This window comes from Meles meles, chromosome 3 (assembly GCF_922984935.1).
Source record: "Meles meles chromosome 3, mMelMel3.1 paternal haplotype, whole genome shotgun sequence".
Lineage (NCBI taxonomy): Eukaryota > Metazoa > Chordata > Mammalia > Carnivora > Mustelidae > Meles > Meles meles.
This window is the reverse complement of record NC_060068.1, coordinates 107,872,331-107,894,017: the sequence shown is the minus strand read 5'-3', so window position 1 is coordinate 107,894,017 and position 21,687 is coordinate 107,872,331. Positions and strand designations below refer to the sequence as shown.

Genomic DNA, 21,687 nt, shown 5'->3' with positions numbered 1-21,687 from the left:
GTTTGGATCTCCACCATGCTTAAGAAGAAGCCCACTGTCTGCCACCATATACACACAGACGGATAAAATTCAATGTTGATAAGGCTGCAGGGAAGCCGGCACTATTTCTGGAAACTTAATTAACACAGCTTTTTAAGAGAAGAGGGAAGAATTTGGCAATATCAATCAAATATGTCAATGTGCACATTCTTTGACCTAGAAATACCACTTCTCGGATCTCGCCTACAAAAATACTCACAAAGGTGGTGCTCACAAAAGAATGTGCATGCCAGGATGTATGCTGCAGCATTTTTGTAACAAAATAGAAAGGGAAACAACCTAATGCTGACCAGTGGAGAAATCATTTAACTACCGTGCATACTACCGGATATTTTCAGCTGGTGGAAAGAATAAAACAAAACAACTTCTTGTGCCAGAAACCAAGAAAGTACCCAAAGATTAAGATGGACACGTCAAAAGGACACAGAGACAACAAGTGGGGCTTTCGTTGCCAATATCTGGGACAAAACATCAAAGAGAATAATGACAAAATCAGGTTAGTGCTTCTTGATGAAGTGGGTTGGGAGAATGGGGAGGTGACAAAGGAAACTTTTTGGGGGAATGGATATGTTCTAGATCTTGCCAAGGTGGAAGTTACATGTACATATGCATTTGTGAAACTGATTAGTCTGTACACATAGTATCTGTATGTTTCACGGTGCCCAACTCATAACTCAGTGTAAAACATTCTCAGAGGGGCGTCTGGCTGGCTCAGTTGCTAGAGCATGTGACTCTTGATCGCAGGATTGTGAGTTCCAGCCCCAAGCTGAACATGGAAACTACTTAAATAAATAAATAAAATGAAACATTCTCAGAATGAAAGAAAAACACAGTAATGGATCATAACATAATGACCAAAAAAGAACCCATGAATCCAGAGGATACATTTAAAAATGTGCAAAGGGCTGTTCTTCACAGACAAATACCAGCCAATAAAGGTAGAAGGAATGACAGCAAAAAATATTATTTTGCGACCATCAATATAATAACTCATTCAGAAAAATTCATCAGGGGATGCTCAAATCACTGCATGAAAATTGGCTGGGGAACAGGATAGTTTTCAAAGTATCACGTCGAAGATAACTTACTAACTATTATCACGTCGAAGATAACTTACTAACTACATGGTTGCAGGGGCAGGGACAGCCACCCTGTCCTGTGGAAATCTGACAGATACCACCTTGAGCAAGTGACCTAACTTAGCACCACAAATAACAGGACAAACTAATCTTCCCGATCTTGACTTAATGGGAAAGGACACAGCATCCCCTAAAGTAGTTTCTTTCTAAAATGTTTTATCTGAATCTTATACTAAGGAAATAATCAGACAACTTCATCTTTGGAACATTCTGCAATTCTGCAAGATTGTTGGCCTGAATTCTTCAAACCATTAATATTATAAGAGACCAAAAAAAAAAAAAAAAAAAAAGAGCAAAGAGATAGTTCTAGATTAAGGGGATTTAGAGACATGGGAACTAAATGCAATGTATGATCCTTCACTGGATCATGGATTTAAAAGAAACAGCCATAAAGGGCTGTTTTGAGACTGTTAGGAATTTTGAATGCTGACTATGTGTTAGCTAATATCATTTGTATTAGCATTAAACTTCTTTGGTATGATAATGGTTTTATGGCTTAAAATAATTTCCTTGTTCTTAGGAGGTACATACTCAAATACTAGGGATGAAGTGTTATCATGTCGCCAATTTACTGTCAAATGGCTCAGCAAAATAAAAGTTCAAATACATGGAGAGAGAAATAAGGCAAATGAAGCAAAAATTTTTTTTTAAATGAAGCAAATGTTAACTGGTGAATCTAGGTTAAGAGTATATGAATGTGCATGCTTTCAAAATTTAATGTAGGCTTGAAATTTTTCAAAATGAAAATCAGAGAGGAGATGAAAAGAAATTCTAAGAAAAGGAAAATATGACAACAAAATTTACAATGTGGTGTAAAGTCAAAATGAAAGCTAACTCCCAGGGGTGGGGGAAAAATCTCTATAATTTTTCCAACCTTAAGAATAGTTTTGTGTGTATTGATATGTTAATGACACGTTGGTCCTATTTCCTAACCATAAACTTCAGTCAGGCTGGGTGTACTCAAAATAGGAAAAAAATCAATCAGAAAAGGAAGAGACGAGAAAAGAATGGAATGGAACAGAAAGAAAGGAGCACTATCCCTGGATAGTTCGCTCTCAGTTCTGTAAAAAATAACCTCTATATGCACAGACATAAACATACACATGCCATGGAAATCCTCGATGTCCAGTTTGTTTGTTTGTTTGTTTGTTTAATTATTCGCCCTCCTAGAGCTTTATCCCTCCCCTCACAGCAGCAGTTTGTGAATCATTACTGTTGTTTCCATCAGCCTTAAAGATCCGTGAGAAGACAGACCTGGTCTTATTTAATGGCAAATAATACATACTCAAAGATTCTTTTAATGAATGAATGGACACACGAGTTCAGAATAAGCACAAAGGGAGGCAGTGGAAGCTGTCCAGGCTGGGGAAAAGGGGACTGGAATCAAAGCAGGGACCAAAGGAAGAGGGAGAAATCAGACCATGCTGGATTAGGTGGTGGGCAACCACAGTCCGGTTCTGCCTGGCGAACCAACTTTCTTCTGCTCGACTTTACTGGACTGGGAGCTCCTGCAAGCCACGAAGCACAATGCTAGACACAGAGCAGGCAGCCAGGTGACAAATCTCTGCTGAAGAACGAACTGCAAGTCCTCGAGGAGGTGAGATTTCCTGATGATGCCCTTCCCCATCAACCAGCTTCGTCTTCGTCTTTGTTATAAAAGCTAAAAAGCAAGCTAAGTCTAATAAAGTCGATATTTAACCTTATCTTTATTTTTGGCCTGACTTGCCTAACTGGTTCCGCTCAGTTGCACTGTCTACCTACTCAGCTGTGAAAGCCATGGTGCTCGCCAACCACGGTGACCTTCTCAGTAGCTAGAGAGGGCCACGTGTTTTCTTGAGGTTCCATGCTTAGAAAATAAACAAGTCAATAAACTTTCAACTAGCTCTAGCCTTTAGTGTGCCTAAAATGGTTCCCAAGAGTGCCTCCCACGAAGGGACTGGCTAACGCAAAGGGGGCAACGTGTAACAGCAGAAGGAGCCAGTGTTTACCGCACGCCAAGGCCAGCGCCATGCTCTTCGCTCTCGGGGACGCTGGCAGCCCGGACTCCCGGGAGAGCCCAGGGAACAGATCCTCTGAACCCACATTAAATGACTCTCCCAAGCCCAGAGCCACAAAGCAGCAGGGATGAGTTCCCCCCCAGACCCAACACCAGCCCTCACGCTCTTATCCACGGCTCTCGGCTGCCTGTCAGGGCCTACAGCAGTGGCTGGCCAACTACAGCCCACAGGCCACGTTCAGCCTGCCACCTGTTTTCATAAATAAAATTTTACTGGAACACAGCCACACTCACTCATTTACATATTGTCTAGGGCTGCTTTCACCTTCTAACAGTGGCACTGAATCAAGACTCTCTGGCCTGCAAAGCCTGAAATGTTTACTCTCTGGTGCTTTAGAGGAAAAGGGTATCAACTCTGGGTCTATGAAATCCAAGCAGAAACCCTGTGGCTCTGATCACAGGGCAGGGTGATGTCTACTCAGATGAAAACACCTTCTGTGGATCCCATGAGGAAATCAGCTTCCAGGAGGCACGCTGAGGGTTTTACTTTTCAACAAAGAAAGAGCATCATTTCCTCACTGCTTTATATTACAAAACCAATCTCCCAATCTCTTGAGTACTACAAGGTTGCTAGGTGCGAAAAGGGTGAGGAAAACTGAACTTTACAGCTCCTGGCTCCCCGCGCTTCCGCTTCCGATGTAAGCAGAAGCCTTGGCCAGGACCCCCCCCCCCCCCATGAAGCTGAAGCTGACCCCCTCCACCCTTCCTACCTCCAGTGAGGTAGGTAGCCACGCCCCATTGTACCTGCACCCAGGGAGGGAAGTGCAGAGCACTGGGGCACTTACATCTGCTTTCAAAACATGTTTTGAAAATCAAGAAGCAGGGGCATATGTTAAAAATACGCAGGGTGATGTCTTGGCAAGGGAAAAGGTCCAGTTGAGGGTGATTCACGGCAAAGCATAGGATGGAGGAAAAGAAGCCAGTTTTGACAAGATCAGGGGAAAAACTAGGTTCCTGCACATGGACTTAATTTGTTACTCAAGATTTGAGAAAGGCTAATTTTACCAAGAGACACAATGCTATGCATTTTACATGCATGATCTCCTTTAATCCACACAAAATCCTGTGACATAGATAGCAGTGTTCACGTTTTACAGATGAGGAAACAGCCCCAAAAGGTTAATGTCCAAAGTCATGCTGCCAAGAAGTAGTGCATCTGAGATGTGAATTCACCCCTAACTCTGAAAACCCAAGTTCTAACATTATGCAATATTATATCTCAGAGGCACAATTAGTTAGAAAAACTGCGCAGACCACTGAATTGGGGAACTATTTTCCTAAACCCGTAATCATAAGTATACCCACCAAGTGGTCTTAGGACACCCCCCACCCAGATACTCTTTTATTTCCCAGAGATTGAGCCAATAGCTTTTGCTATTCACTGACATGACTTTCAATCAAGAAGACAGCATTACTAGGGCACCTGGGTTGCTCATCACTTAAGCGTCTGCCTTTCCGTTCAGGTCAAGATCCCAGGGTCCTGGGATCAAGTCCTGAATGGGGCTCTCTGCTCGCTACTCCTCCCCCCTGCTTGTGCTCTCTCTCACTCACACTCTCTCTTTCTCAAATAAATAAATAAAATCTTTAAAAAAATTTTTTTAGAAAAAGACAGCACTACTAGACACAAGAATGAGTCTGTCAGATTTGTGTTGTTTCTTCAACTGAAATTTAACAGGACTTTATGTACCAGACCCCCACCTCACTGTCCCGCACCACACCAGGGACCACTGGGAGCAGCGGTATGCTGGAGCTGGAGCTCATCGTGCATGTTTCTTCCCATCTTGGTGTTTAGTGACATTACACTGGTGGTTTGAAATCAGCTGTTGTGGAAATATTTACACCATGGAAATAAGCAAATGAACCAGCAAACAAATCAGGGCTTTCAGAATTTTTTTGCAGAGCCTGTTGTTAAACATTTACCAGCATTAACACTGGCTAGACTTCCTGGTCTGAAGGCTCCCTAGACTCTAGAAAACCAACTCAGTTGCACTCATCTTTCTGACAGGCCCATCATCATAAGATTTTATAGGGCACTTAGCAGTTCCTTCTTGTAGTTACTTCATCTCAGACCCACAAGGGCCCCGGAACATCAAGAATCACTCATGTAAGAGAAAAGCGAGGTAGACAGTGGGGAAGTGGTCTGCCCAAACATTGCCCAGCTAATTGGGAATGAAGCAGCAATGAGAAGCCCTAGCTTTCAATCCACACTTTTTCCATAGCACATTTCATAGTTTGTAGCTACATATTTATTTCTGTACATTTTTTATAAAATCTATCTCCCTCCATGGAGCACTGGGAATGGTGCATAAACAATGAATACTGGAACACTGAAAAAATAAAAAATACTAATAATAAAAAACAAATGACATTAAAAAAAAATCTATCTCCCTCATGTGATTTTTAAGTTCTACAAAGGCAGGAGTCCTATGTTGATCTGTTCACCAATGTCTCTCGTGTGAATAACACACTATCTGCTACATAGACAGCACTCAACAAATATTTACTGAGAGAATAAATAAGTTAGTCAAAGTGGAAATGACTGGGTGTATGGTTCTCTTCCTACGACAGCATATTGCCAAATATGTGACTTCATATAAACAATAAAAATGATGACGAAAGTAAAAGAGGGATATCGCCTTGCCCGGAAATTGTTCGGCTTTCCACTACTACCTATAGCCAAGATAAAGACATGCAGTCTGATTCTGCCAAGGAGAAGGACTGGAGCATGGTGGTTTGAGAGAAATGCCTACAAGCTGGAAGACAATTTCATGTGGCGCCAATCCTACAAATGAATAGAGCATGACACAGGGATGGAGAATGCCTTGCAGTCAATATGGTGGGCAGAGCTGAAGAAATCTTCCCCTGCAGCTCCAAACACATGAAAGTGACTTCTCACCAACGAATAAAGCTTTGAGCTGTAGTCACAAGAAAAAGGGAAGTGCCTGAGTGTTTTAAACAAGGAATACAAGTCTGGCAGTTGAATGGAAGCTGAGGCCAAAATGGGTCACAGGCCCATACAATTTAGATATGGACTCGATTGGTTCCAAAGTGGTGTCTCATCAGATAGAATGTCTATACCAGGGGCGCCTGGGTGGCTCAGTGGGTTAAGACTCTGCCTTCGGCTCAGGTCATGATCTCAGAGTCCTGGGATCGAGTCCCGCATCAGGCTCTCTGCTTGGCAGGGAGCCTCCTTCCTCCTCTCTTTCTCTCTGCTTGCCTCTCTGCCTACTTGTGATCTCTCTCTGTCAAATAAATAAATAAAATCTTAAAAAAAAAAAAAAAAAAAAGAATGTCTATACCACAGGCTCTATGTGGACAGTGTTACCCACCTGTGTCCCATGTACTGGGACTAGATGAACTCCATCCATCTGCTCTGGGAAGAGGGAAGGGAGCTCCCCATCTCCTGGAAGCTGGGACTTTAAGAACCACGTATCTTCAAGAAATAACCCCAGGCTCACACCACTACAGATATGGGGTCTGAAGTGGGATACTCAAGACAAAAAGGAGTACAAAAACAGTTTCTAAACCAGTAAACCTGCCCTTGAGGGGCACTTCCACAGCCCAGGGTAACCCTGACTCCCATAGACAAAACATCCTCTGAAGATGGTCTCATAATCAAAAAGTATATATCCCTGATGAAAATAACTGCAAAATAGGAAAATCAATAAATCATAGAATATTTGGGGCAACCAAAGAAAATCGGCCTCAAGACTATTCCTCACAATGTCGTCCTCAGAATATTATGGGCAGGAGACATTCTGTTGTAAAGGATGTTCTGGGACCAAATGAACCTGGAGAGCACATCATATACACCCTCAAACCTCCCTCAGAGATTCACAGAGCTCATTAACATACAAAAGCTCTGGCAAGTCCTTCAGTTTCTTAACCTGGTTCCTGTGTTTGGCCAGGAATGTCTCCTGAATGTGTCAAACATGAGACCTTCTCACAAACATTGCAGTTTGACTGCACACTGTGGGATACATACTGACCTAGAGAAGAAAGTCTTCACCCCCTAACCTATTCTATTTCTAGCCCCATCTCCCAGACCCCCACCAAAGACCCTGGACTCTCATCACATCGGTTACCATTCCCCCAAGTAGAATAAGGTATTCCAAACTTCCATGTCTGGATTCCTATGATCCCTTTCAACTTGAATAGTTTTCCAAAATCCTACTCTTAGTCTCCACATTTTAGCTCAAATATTCCCTTTCTTAGGAGGTCTTCCCCACCTAATAGTTTGGAATAAAACACTCCAGGGCACTTTCCTTGAACTTTGACCATATGCAACTACTTCTCTCAGTCACATAAGGTGCATGTTTCGTATCCAGATTGCAAGTTCTAAAAGAGTGCTAAGTGTCACTCACCCCCGTCTCCCTGTCAGAGTGGGCATGTGTTCATAGTGAGCAGAGGCCCAGGAGGCAGACATGTCAGCTTCAAATCATAAAGCTACTTATAGTCAACAGCCTTAGTTTCCTCCTCTGCAGAATGGGGACAATAATCTCTGACTTGGGAGTCTGTGTGAGAAGCAGAAATGATGCGCTGGGCCAAAGAAGTCACACAGAAGGTATACACACATCAGCATTCCATTTACATAAAGTTCAAAAACAGCAAAATGGATCCATGAGAAGTCAGACTGGTAATTATGCTTCTCGGGATGGTTGGCAGTGACGGAAAGGGACTTCCGGGGTTCTGTTACCAGATCTGTGAGCTAGTTCGGTGGGTATTTCACTTTGTTCATGTCCCTGTGCACTGAGTTCAATATAAATGTCACTTTGGGGGGAAAAAATGCTGTGTGAAATGCAGGTGGGGAATGGTGGGCCGTCAGGGTTGATTTTTGGTCCTAGTGCTGTGGTGTTCTGCTCATAGGTGCCTACACCAAATCGTACTTTCCAAAGGCGAACGGTAAGAGGAGTAATGCTGTGCCCAGGGACCAGGCCAGATGGTTGTTTGCAAGCTGAGAAGCTGGCAACTCTAATTACTGACCTCACAGGAAGATGGGGCTTCCAACAGCTCAAGCGAGGCAGCAGGGTGCACTGTTCAATCACCGGGTAATACCTGGGCTGCAAGCACTCAAGTCTAGCCTAGTGGTCAAGGAGCTCAAGGCAGCATTATCCACACACCGCAGGCTGGAGAGGCTAGCCGTTCAGATGGGAGAGCATGCAACACCAATGATCCTGGGAGACAAGGTCCCAATCCATTTCAGAAGACACCAGAATCTGGCTTCTGATTACAGGTGTAGGAAACAACAGCATGTTAAATAGGTGATCTCACAGAGAGAAACTAAGTGTAGTTCTCGATATAATATATATCTGACTCTGATTTTTTAAAAGACCTAAACTATGTCTTTCTGACCTGTATCTAAACTGTGGGCCTTTTCCCCATTTGCACTCACTCTGAAAACTTCAAGAGTGTCTCATAAGAAGGCAGAGAATTCCTGAAAAGTAGAGACATATATACTGGCTAAGAAAGGAAAGATTCAGAACCTGCAATTTGGTGGCAAACCTACACTAAAACTGGAGAGTCATCACTCTTCTCTTTAGAGTGGGTCTGCCTTGGAGGGCTGCTTACCCTGCCTGCACCTGGGTCCCAGAAGCTGTCCACGGTGAGGGACAAACTCTGGGTCTCAAAGGCAAATCCAATAAACTGACTACCTGCCCACAAGCTGAGCTGTGAGCCCAGATACCTCCCTGTGGAAGGAACAGGTGACTGTGAAGGGCATACTCCGTTGTGCTTTTGCTCTGTGCTGGGGAAGGGGAGGGGTAGGTAGGGCAGGGAGGGGTCCCACCCAAAGAAATCGTGATTTTGTAACTCCTACCAGGTCCTTTTGTCTTCCCTCAAATAACAGGAATTTTAAAACCAAAACTACATGAAGGAAAAACAGGAGAAAAAAATGGCAGGGATCCATGCCTCCTCTGACCTCTAGTTCCCACATTTGTCCTTATTCTCTGGAAAAATGCGAAAATTATTCCCATAACCTCAGCTGGCTCAGGGCGGTGTCCGGCCCCAGCTTGCCCCTCACTACCTCAGGGCATTTCTGCTTAGCAGCTCCACAGAGGAGGCCGGGGTCTCTATATCAGGCACTGCTGTGACTCAAAGATGGCTGAGGCACCCTCGAAGCCCTCAAGGAGCTTGAGGCTACTGGAGGACAGAGGCATGGGTAACAGCAAGTGATGCTAGGAAGAACAGTATCTGAGTCCTGGGAGAAGCCCAGACAGGGCCAAGGGAGCTGGGAATGTTGGGGAGCAAGAGCTACTCCCACTGTCCATGCTAGGCACCAAGCCCCGGGTTGCACAACCACCTAGACTAACACGGGCTCTGGGAAGAGCTTCCCCTTGAGAAATGCCCCAGTCAACAGTGAGGAGGAAGAGGAGGAGGAGGATAGTGGTAGTAATAGCAGCAGCAGTAATCATGAAGCAGAAAGTAGTGAACACTTTCTTTGGGCTAAGAACTTTTCCCATGTTATCTGATTTCATCCTCAGAACAATTCTGTAAGATGGATACTCTACTATCATTGCCCCCCTTATACAGATGAGAAGACTGAGATATGGAGAAGTTCTCTTACTCATTCATTCAACAAATGGTGTTTGTTTTGTGTCTACCGTGACCCTGATACCAGTAACACCCTGGCAGTGACTATGAGATGGAGAAAATCCTTGACTGTGTAAGATGCACCCATTCTGGTGGGAGACAAACAACCTATTAGAACAGTGGAGGCAGGACTGGAACTCAGCCACTTCAACCACAGAACCTCTACTTTTTCAAACTCCCGACCAGCAAACTGCCTGGGGCCTAGCCACAGCCACTTAGAATCCTCATTAACTAAAATGCCACATTTCCTCTATTCGAAGATGCATAGTTTTTTCACATTTTAATATCTGATATCTGGCCACACAAAGAAATCTGTGGGCTGTAGGCAAAGAAGTAAATCATAATACAGCTGATTGACTGTTCAAATATGGATTTAGCTCAATACAGGTTATTAGATTACGAGTGCAGTTGTTTTCTGCAACTGTTTCTGAAGGCTTTTTTTTTTACTCTGTTTTTTGTTTAGTTTTATTTTTGGGGTAGGCTCCACTCTCAGCATGGAGCCTGAGGTGGGATTTGAATGGGGTCTGAGATCGAGACCCAAGCAGAGATCAGGAGTTGGACACTTAACCGACTGAGCTACACGGGCATGCCCCAGCAAATGCTAACATCAAATGCAGCTGAATTTTAGCTTAAATTAAGATAGATCCCTTACATTTCTTCAAACTCCATTAAGTTCACTACAATGCAATAGTGAAAGAAAAGGCTATTGTATATGCAAGAGATTACCTATTATGAAATGTAACTAAAGGAAGTAGAAATCATGAAATCTCCTGGAACACCTCAAAGAATTTTCAAAGCCTCAAGAGCTAGCATTCAAACAACAAATATCCAATTGTCAAAAGTTTCCAGCTATTTAACTTCTAGCAATATGTAATCAATTAAAGGGAAATAAAACTAGAAATAGAAAACATGGGCCAAACCCCACTGTTCTTTGATAAGCCTCCAAATTATACTGTCAACCTTAGAGGTGCCTGGCTGACTCCGTCGGTAGAGCACGTGTCTCTTGATCTCGGGGTTGTGAATCCAAGTGTGGGTACAGAGATCACTGAAAAATAAAACTTTTAAAATAAAAAAGGAACTATACTGCCAACCTTAAAGGTACCAAAGGGATCAAGATCATCAGTAATCTCCTTTATGAAAAGCACCACATAACTCTGAAGTTACAAATAACTTGTGAGAAGCAAATATAATATACAACTTCATTAACATGGGAAATACCTCTACTCTTGGGGAGCCTGGGTGGCTCAGTCGGTTAAGTGTCTCCCTTCAGCTCAGGTCAGGATCCCGGGATCCTGGGATCGAGCCCCGCATCAGGCTCTCTGCTCAGTGGGGAGCCTGCTTCTCCCTTTGCCTTCTCCCCCTATACCTTGCTCGTACTCTCTCTCTGAAATAAATAAATAAAATCTTAAACAAACATACCTCTACTCTAAACTCTTAGTAGTCCCACTTCACGTTTAAGAGAATTGAGGTTCGGGGCGCCTGGGTGGCTCAGTGGGTTAAAGCCTCTGCCTTCGGCTCGGGTCATGATCTCAGGGTCCTGGGATCGAGCCCCGCGTCTGGCTCTCTGCTCAGCCGGGAGCCTGCTTCTTCCTCTCTCTGCCTGCCTCTGCCTACTTGTGATCTCTCTCTCTCTCTGTCAAATAAATAAAATCTAAAAAAAAAAAAAAGAGAGAGAATTGAGGTTCAAAGAGACCCCTGACTTCTGAAAATCAAGGAGCCAGTGAGCATCAAGTGGAGCATGGAAACAGGTCTTCCTGAGTCCAAAGCCCAAATGGTTTCCAGGCCACTAAAATGCCTGTCCCTCTTAACAACCTGTCTCCTCCACCACCCCAACACAGCAAACCCAGGTAAGCCCTCACCTGAGGAAAGCTTACTGCAATCTCACAGCAGGATGGGCCTGCAGGACTTAAAGGCAGCAAGGGTCCCCCCCTCAACCCAAATACCTCCAAGGTGATCCAAATCCTGTTGCTTATATGGCTGTTGACATTTTCTCAGACTACACCTGAAGGACACGCTCAAGCAGGCCCCAAACAGGCCAAGTGCACCAACTACCACATGGTCGATCAACTAACTAGTTCATTCCTTCAAGCTGTGCCCATTTAGTAGCACGATCCAGAGAAGACATTAAACAGGCTTGGCAAGAAGTGAGGGAGTCTTTGCTGCTGGGGCTGGGGCAGGAAGACGCAGTGGCCTGGCTGGAGGCATCCTTTATCCTGCAGGCAATATCTCACATCAGTTAATGGAAGTAGAAGCCTCACTGAGCCGGGACAGTCCAGCTGGGTGTGCCAGCCACCTTCTGGAAATCCTTCTGAAGTCTTGGGGCAGCCCAGGATTCCAATCCACAAATGTTTTTCTTCTGGATCAAACTTTTGCAGGACAACAGGTGGGGGCTTGTGACGTCACCCTATTCTCTGGACATGTGACTTTGGACACTCATTGGTAATGCAAGATCTCTTTTAAGAGATGTTCCTTAAATTATTTCCTCAGAAAAGGACCTCAAGCTTGGACATAATGAGTGGACTAAGACAATCCATGACACATGTATTGAGCATCTCTGAGGATGCCGGGAAGAGTAAGATGTGGTTGCTACCATCAGGAAACTCATGGTCAAGTGGAGGAGGTAAGATGGGCTCAGAACTGACTGCAGTAAAAAGCAGAACAAGGTGAGTATTATCCTGGAACACAGAGGAGAAAGGAATAAATTCCAGATGCATGGTCAATCATAAACTCAGCTACCATCGAATGAGCCCCTACCAAGTACGACCTACCAGGTAGACACCAGGCATTTGACACACCTTATCCCATTTATGCTCATAAACACCCCGTGAAGTATTTCCTATTACCCTCTCACTTTATACATGAGAAGCAGATGAAGAAGCAGACTATCTCACCCAAGGTCACCCATTAATTTGTAAAGACTAGAGATAAGATTTGGACTCTACTGGCCAACACCAAAGTGTATGTTACTTTCAATATAGAAGACTACATCTCCTAGAGTAAAGAAGTTCTTCCTGGTAGAAGTGGAATAGGAACTGGTTTGGAATTCAAGCAGGTGACAGTGCAAGGGGAGAATGATCCAAGCAGAAGGTCAGAGAGAAGGAAGACCTAGAGGTAGGACAGATGAGCCCTCAAAGCAGTGGGCAGAAATCAAGCCTGCTGCACCAAGGAAGTGGTGTGTGGTCAGTGAGTTAGGCAACTAGGTGTCAACAGACCCAGGTTCTAGTTTTGCCATGGTCACTCATGTTGGGACCTTCAACAGATCCTATCCTTTCTCTGGGCCTCAGTTTCCTCAACAGTAAAAGTTCCAATCCCCCGTTACACTAGATGTTTCCCAAAGGTCAGCTCTGGCTTAAATGCCCAATGATGCTCCCAAGAGGCCATGTGGGCCGTGGCTAAGACCAGGGGACAAGAAGACTGCAACTCTGCAGTGACCAGCTGAGTGACCACAGACAAGCTAATTAACTCCTCCAAGTTAGTTTTCCTCATCTGCAATCGGGGGACAAGGCCAATGCCTGCTTCACAGGGCTGTGGTGAAGGCTGAGGGAACTGAAGAGAAGAAGGCTCTTAGCAGAGTGCTTGGTAAACTATAAATGTCCGGTTAATGGAGGCAGCTTTGTCATCAAAATAATCACTAGCGTTATTCCCTCCTCAAAGTGTCCAAACAGTAAATGTAGTGATCACGAGCCAGAAGGTCCTTTCCTAATTATTTAAAGAGCCAAAAAATAAGTTCCTTTTTTTTCCTGCTGAGAAAGAGAAAAGGTTTCACTGTCCCTCCCATGACCGCCTCATGTGTGAGGATCCTGGTTCACTGAGGGGTCGTGCCATACCTTCTCTTCTGAAGAAACAGTCAGCTTGTCACTGGATATCAAGCTGCATACCTGGTCCAGACTTAGGCTAAGAAATTCTTCCCCCAGCATCACCTCTGGAAAGTGCTGCTCTGTTCAAAAAAAAAAAAAAAAAAAAAAAAAGCAGAAGTTAACAATATGTTTCTGCTCTTCCATGGCCCTGGCAATCTGTGAAGTTCACAGTGGAGTCCTGGGTACTCTGGCGGTGGGCATGAGGGAAAGGGACAGACAGAGGCAGAGAGAAAGACAGCACATCCTGGCTGAAGGGAAACTAGCCTCTTAATTTGGCAGCAAAGGCATCCCTCTGTGTGATACTCCAGCCTGAACATCGACACAGATGAAAATGGGGCAGAGAGATGTGAGGTTATATTTTTTTTTCCATGCTCCATGTGATTATTAATGGCATTGCAGAAAAGCCTCACTGGGACCTGTCTACTTAATTGAGCTCATTTCCCCTCAAGGCGCAAGCTGGCAGATTTGCAGACGAAGCCCCCTGTAGCTCAGCTAAACAAAAGTGGGTCAGAACTGCTGTGTGGCTGGAAGTCTCTGGGAGTTCTGGTACGGAGTCAACATTTCAAGGCTGGAAGAAGACATCATCCTTTTGTGCCCAAAGTCAAGCCTATCATGGTCTCTGATTCACAAGGAGGCCCAACTAAGCCTCTGTCCAGACTGGCCAGACACAGCTGGCCCCACCATTGCAAGCAACAGTCCATGACAGGCAGGCTAGTGGGAACCATTAAAATGGAGGGGAATTTGGGGACACCTAAACCGAGACAAAACACGCAGGCCGGATGTCCATGCAAGGGAAATGCCAAGTGCAATTCCTACCCCGACATTAGCCCAGGCCACCATTCTGCTCCCACAGAGACAGTGACATGTCAGTGAAGGAGTGTACTCTTCAGAAAGAAGGCCACTAGATTCAAGTTCTGGCTTTGCCTTTTGCAAGATGTGTCCCTAAGCCAATGGCCTCTCCTTCCTAGGCCCCACTATCTCTCTGTATAATGAGGATACAAGGGTTCATCTTGCTTCACTCCAATGCTGTGATGGGAAAGGAAGGATGAAAGTAGTTTCACAAGCTATGCCAAGGTAAAGTGGCCCAAGAGCCGACAATTCCTGGTGCGGCAGGTTCTGGAGATCATAGGGTCCTTTGTCATGTGACCCAGAAAGGGCTCCTTTCTCAGCACTCTCATGGTTCTGCCCCACCGTCCCCAGGAGCATCCATGCCCCTTGCCCCTCAGGCTCCAGGACCCCCTTCTTCTTTCTTTGGTGGACCCTCTCTGGCCTTGTAATTCTAGCAGTGACACCTCCCAGTTCCCAGCAAGAGCTACCCCGACATGGTCTGGGCAGGCCCTCGGGGGAGACTGAGAGTCTCTCCATGCCCAGGAAGCTGCATGGAAAGGGAAATCAGCAAGCTCAGCTCTGCTCTCACATTCATCGGCTTCTCAAAAGTCAAACAAAGAAGACTTAAATCATTTCTTATAAAATTGATTCTAAACTTTATGTTGAAATAATTTCAAAAGAATTCCCATATACCCTTCAACCAGAGCTTCCAAATGCCAGTATTTTACTCTCAGAGATCTGGTTATAAACAACCTCCTCCATCTTTCAATAGAAAGAGCTCCCCACCTGCTCCCCAGTGGCCCACTGTATCACTGAGCCCACAATTAAGCCCTGTCCATCATGAAGTTCAGGAATGTTTGTACATAACAAAAAACAAATTTAAAAGGCAGATCCTTTACAATGGGAAGCAAAGGTCATAAAGTAAAAATCTGGTCTTGTTTCTCCATATGTGAACAGGAAAATGCCTTTGGTTAAAGCTTGGATTTTCAGTTAGACATTCAAAGACTTCCCTAACTAAGGGAATATTTAAGAGTAGATAATACTATTTTTAAAGTGTCCATTCCTAAAAAAAAATTTAAATAAAAGCAAGTGAACAATCTCCTTTGGGTGATAGGAATGCATTCTTGGCCTGGAGGCCTGGGAAAGCAACAGGATTCTCCCTCCATGCCCTTTCTGTTCCAAAAAAGTCTCTGGACCAGAGACCTCCAACTGTTGGCAACACCAAGAAATAACAGAAGGAAAATTTTGGTGTGACGTCACCACTCCGAGACAAAATGCAGGACACCAAGACTCTGTGGACCCGCCAAGGCTGAGCAGGAGAGTCAGGCAAACCAGCTCCAACATCCCTGAGGCTCAGAGCCACATGGAGCCTTCCTGCCTTTTTTTTGGCTGACCAATAACCTGACATTTGGAGGAGGGAAAAGAATGAAGAGAATAGGAGGAGGTAAGAAGTTAAAATTTGGGGTGTGAAAAGTCCTTCCACAAAGCTCATAAAGCAAAACGTAGATGGGCGTGGATTTTGCAAAGGAAGACAAAGTGTAGTGGTATGTATTCTAGGTGGCCTGGTGAACAAACCAGAAATTCTCAAAGATCAGTCAAGGCAGAAAACAGTCAGCACCCACACTTTCCCATCTCTCAACCTCTGGGGCACTAAAGAATTTCCATCTAGGTCCCTTCTTTCTAAAGCAGGCTGCTGCTCTGCCCATCTGGGACCTCCCACTGAAATCCCTCCAGAAATCCTCCCAGGAAGCACCAGCTGGTAGGGAGAAGCAGCAGCTTCCCACCCAGGACTAGCACTCTGGGACCCAGGAGATTTGCAGGGCATGAGCAGGGAAACACAGAGAAAGGGAACAAAGAGGGAAACTCCTTCTTCCCCTCTCCTGCTGTGTGAACAGCTCAACCCCCCAGAGCCCCTTTTCTATTAGAAACACTCAACAAGATAGAAAAGCAGGAACAGGATGCTCTGGCCAACTTGATTTCCTGGGAGACACAAGTTCCCCAGAAGACTTTATATTCAAGTCAGCCCTCTCCCCAGCCGCTTCCCAGAAAGGAACACCTCTGCTCCCAGAAGACACCTCCCTGAGAATCTGCTAGCTTTAACACTTGTTTGTTTGTGGATTCTCTGTTTGCTTTTGCATTCTCTTAGAGGAGAATGGAGTGAAGACCCTTGGCTAAGAGTGAGAATGCCTGGGTTTGTGTCCTAACTCCACCTCTTAATAGTCTCTTCTTTCCAGCCTTTGGCTTCATTGTCCATAAAGTAGGACTGTAATAACTGACCTAGGTCTCAAGCTTGTTTTGAAGCTCAGAGATATATACTGAGTCCATTACGTATACTGATGAGTCCATTTTGAGATCTTTAAGAAACTTTAGAAAGGAGGGGCGCCTGGGTGGCTCAGTGGGTTAAAGCCTCTGCCTTCCGCTCAGGTCATGATCCCAGGGTCCTGGGATTGAGCCCCACATCGGGCTCTCTGCTCAGCAGGGAGCCTGCTTCCTCCTCTCTCTCTCTGCCTGCCTCTCTGCCTACTTGTGATCTCTGTCAAATAAATAAATAAAATCTTTTAAAAAAAAAAAAGAAAGAAACTTTAGAAAGGAAGGATGAGTACTGTATCAGCCCATTCTCCTGCTTCACAAAGTCCAGTTCTATGGGCAGCACTGCTCTCCAACAAGAGAAGTGTTTCCATTCCATCAGGGACATCCCTTGGGACTGCAGGTCCTATGGATAAGGCTGTGGACCCCAAAGGTCTTAGAGACCCACTTTAATTCCATCAAGTTCAACAAACTGTCTAGGGATATGATATTCAATTTCCTAAGACTACAGTTTTCTCATCTGTTAAATGGGGCTAATAAGAGTTCCTGTTTTATAAAGGTGTGTGGGCATTAAATAAGCAAATAGAAGTAACTCACATCTACTGAGATGACTGCAAATGTTGGATAACCATTAATGTATAATGTGCCAGATGCAGTGTTTCTTCAAAAATGAAGAAAGCAGAACTGATGCCTACAAGGAGCCTACTGGCTTATAAGAGGCGTTAAGACAAGGCACCAACAACTCCAACACCAAGTCCACAGGGCCACGACTGGGAGAGGCACTCCAGGTATAAATGACAGCATGGAAGCAGGAAAATGCAGAGCATGTCTAGAAAACAACAACAGCCCAGTCTAGCTACAGCCTAGGCTGTATCTTCATTCCTCTAACACATGTTTACTAAAAAACTGTGCCAGGCTCCAGGAGATACAATGGAGAGGTAGGAAAGCTAGATTTTGGCAGACTGGTGGGGTGTGCGGGGAGCAGAGTATCTTCCTCCAATAATAAACTCTAACTCTTCTAGTCTTTTAGCTTCTTTTTTCTTAAAGAGGAATGGGAACAGGGGCAGGGGGAAAAGTCACTTAACACTTCCTATTAAGAGTCCTAATTAACCAACCATTACTGTAAGTGTCAAACACTAAGTTCCAAGTTTTATATGCCCATTCCTGTCCATTTGGATGAGAAATTATGGGGGCTGAGGGGACCACCAGATAACCTGACGTCCTTTATGCACCAGGCAATACACACACACCTTCCCAAAGCTGCAAGAATGAGAACAGGCCTGCTTTGGGGGCACAGCTGGATCTTTTCAAGGACGCAGGCCTGGAGAAAGTGGAGGGCATTTCGGTAGCTAACATTGTGCTAGGCACTTATTTCTCCCCAAAGTCCTACCGAAGTATCAATAGCCCCTTTGTACAAATCAAGAAATGGAAGCTCAGAAAGATATTCAGCCATGTGCTTACGATCACAGAGCAGTTAAGTGGTATAGCCAGGTTTTGAAACCAAGACTGTATGACAACAACAAACATTCTTAGTCCCCAAGATGATAGAAATTTGTCCTAAGCAGGCCACTGTAGTAAAATCCAATGTAGGTGTCAGAACACCCTAAGAATCCCTCTTAGGGTTATGATTGCAGAGAGATAAAAAAAGCACAAATCTAAAAACCTTTCTTTACAAACAAAACAAAAGGTAAGGAGAGTAGTATTCTAAACCCTTTGGCATCAGTCCAAGGTTCAAATCTTAGACCTAACCCCCGGATTGATATGTTTCCCTAATCCTCCTGCCCACCAGACTAGAGGAAGTGCATTCATGTGTTTTCAAAACACCCAAAACAATAAATAAAAATTATCATGCCCCAATCGGGCTGTGATCATATCATGTGAGGTCTTTCTTTCCTACCAGGGGTGTGAACCTGTCTTGCTCAAAGCTGAACTCTCAGTGTCCACACATCTGCATGTCCTATGCCTCCCTGCCCATTCTCCAGGATTGCCTAGGGCTTGGGCAACCTCCCAAGTTAATCCCCAACCCATTCCTCCCTGATGGGATAAAATAAACTATCCTTTAATCAAGTTCATCTAAACTACAAGCCCAGAACAAATGGAACTAAACCCATCTATGACTTCTCTGACCCACACAGATGAAATAAACCCCACTATTCCAGAGCCAACAGCCCCAGGGAATAGGAATGAGTAGTTCTGACTTGAACTACTGGTCACTGCCCTCCCTTCAACCACCAAGGAAAGACAGGCTGACTCAGGTGGACACACAGAATTAAAACATTTTAGTAGGATAAAATGATAAAACGGAACCGCTTTAAACCTCTCTGTACCCTACTGCCCTATTTTTGGAGAAGTAAGCTTTCCTGAATCAGGATTTGGCTTTCAAGGCCCACCGTTTCCCTGTTCCAGGAAAAAGTCTCATAGAAAGTAACAGGGCTCTTACCTTGACCATTTCCCACAAGGGTCATGACCACCAGCCCTCAGACCCCAAATATTACTACCTCTCCATTCCCTGGGGATGGTGGGATATGAGCTCTCTTTCCCAGGTGACTGAATTCTCCCTTTCTAACACACATGCGTGCAGGTGCACACTTATGCACACACACACACACACACACACACACACACACTAAGCAGCTACATCAAAACTGCACAGTTCACAGCATTATTGCTTTGACAGCAGGGTTCTCTGTTACCCAGGGAATAGAAGGATAAGGGAAGCTTCCTAAAAGAAACTTGCTCCCCAAAAACTAGCTATATCTTGCTTTCCTTCATTGGGCATCTTTGAGTCAGAAGCAGAAAATCAGGGGGAGCCAAGAAGGAGGCAAGCGCCGCAGACAGAGAAGCTGTCCTGTCCTGTGCTCTGAGCTCTGGTATCACAGGCTCCCTGTGAAAGCTTGCACTGCCACTCACGCCACTCACGAACGACATGATCCTGGGCAAGTTACTCAGGCTTCCTGGTGTTTCCGTTTATTCATCTATAAATTGGAGAAATAATAACCATGTCTTACAGTCACGTGGCCAAAATGAAGTAATGCCTACAGGATGTGCAGCACCAGGCCTGGCACCTAGCAAGTGTTCAGAAAAGGGTAAAAAACTCCTACAATCATCATTACCCGTCATTGTCATCATTTCATGATGCCAAGCCGGAGGAAGCAATTTCACAAGACAACCCTCACTGAGTCAGAGGCTCATGTTTTTTTAAATGATTTGTCAACGTTTTTTGTTGCCCTTAATTTAATCACTTCATTCCACGATCTCAAGTGACTCAGTCAAAAAAAGGCTATTTCTCTCCATGAGCACATGAAATCCGATGGCTTTTCCATCCCATGGCTGAAGGGTTTCAGCTCAGCTTTGGCAGACTGATGTAAACAACATGGCCAAAGAATTTTAATTGCCATTTCATTAATAGGGTCCCATTAACATCCCTCCCAACCAACTCTGCTGATGGCCCAGTACAGGGCTGCCCAATTATCAAGCAACAGAATCCCCATAAACCTGGGCCCTGGCCGATGCAGTTAAAGATTAAGCAATCCTGGAAACAATAATGAGGTATAAGAAACGGGCTGCATAAAAGGCCAGGGTCCCTTTCCCAGCTGCTCGAGACCCATCAGCTGGTGGCAAGGGTCTAAGCAGTCAGCTTCTAAACATGGGACGACCTTCCCCCACCCCAGAATAAAATACCACAGCAAAAAAATCTGGGGGCATAGCCTTGAGAGGGAAGGACCCAGAGGAAGCAAAGGGGACTGCCACAGCAGGAAGAGACGGCCGTTCCAAACAGGAAAGCAAACAGGCAGCGGGGTGGAGAGGCGGTGCTCCAGTCCTCCCAGAGCTCTACTGTGTCTACCTCTTAGCACCTTCACCAGAGGGCTGATGACTTAACAGAAGGCAAGAGGTCACCTTAAGAATAGTTTCATTAAAAAAAAAAAAAAAAAGTTTCATTTTTTGGAGAACGATTTGGCAAAATCATTTTTTTTTTAAATGCACACTCTCTTTGAGCTGCTTTATGCTACTAAGCTAGTACTCTACAGGTACAATCGTACTACTACTTACACACTGGCAAGTGTTCTCCAAAATAGCACGTATAACAATTCTCACTCAAGCATTTTCTATAAAGGAAAAAACTGGTAACATTAACGTCCATCAGTTGAGGACTGGTTAAGTAAACTATATAGTTCATCCATATGATGCAGCAGAGAAAAAAGAATGAGATACAGCCATGCACAAAGGCCTGGAAAGAATTCCAAGATTTTGTATTAAGTCAAGAAAAAGTACAATGAATACATAATGCTTCTATTTAGGTATGTTAGAAAACTATCTATCTATCTATCTATCTATCTATCTATCTATCGATATATATACATATTCCATAGGGCTACCCAAGATAGTCTCCCAGCCCCTTCAGAGAGAAGGCCTGGGAGAAGATTAGTTTGCATTTTATAACTCTGTGTACTGTTTGAATTTTTTTTATTATGAGTAGACACTGAATTTTATTGAATAAATTTGTTTCAATAATAACGGTATATAGCAATGTATCTGCTAATATGGAAGGATGTTCTAATTATTTTGCAAGGTTTTTTTTTAAGATTTATTTATTAATTAAGAGAGAGAGAGTGCACATGAGCCAGGGGTGGAGGAGGGGGAAAGGGAGAGAATCTCAAGCAGACCTCCCACTGAGCACTGAGCCCAGCACAGAGCTCCTCCATCCCACAACCCTGAGATCATGACCTAAGCCAAAATCAAGAATTGGACACTGACTGAGCCACCCAGGCACACCATGTGATGATTTTTGTCAAATAAATAAATAAAATATTAAAAAAAAAACAAACTGGAAAACACACAGGCCATGATAAGGATGGGCATGGCTCTGTATCAA

The 21,687-nt window shown here is 44.4% G+C and overlaps 1 protein-coding gene across 5 annotated transcripts in view; it reads right to left on the bottom strand.

Moving 5' to 3' along the window:
* KLHL3 (kelch like family member 3) overlaps nt 1–21,687 on the bottom strand; it is a 121,016-nt gene that overhangs the window by 39,582 nt on the left and 59,747 nt on the right. For all 5 annotated transcript variants that reach the window (XM_045999936.1, XM_045999938.1, XM_045999937.1 and 2 more), the window contains one exon: nt 13,650–13,759. In XM_045999936.1, coding sequence (XP_045855892.1) covers nt 13,650–13,759 — 110 coding nt within the window. The remainder of the gene's footprint in view (nt 1–13,649; nt 13,760–21,687) is intronic.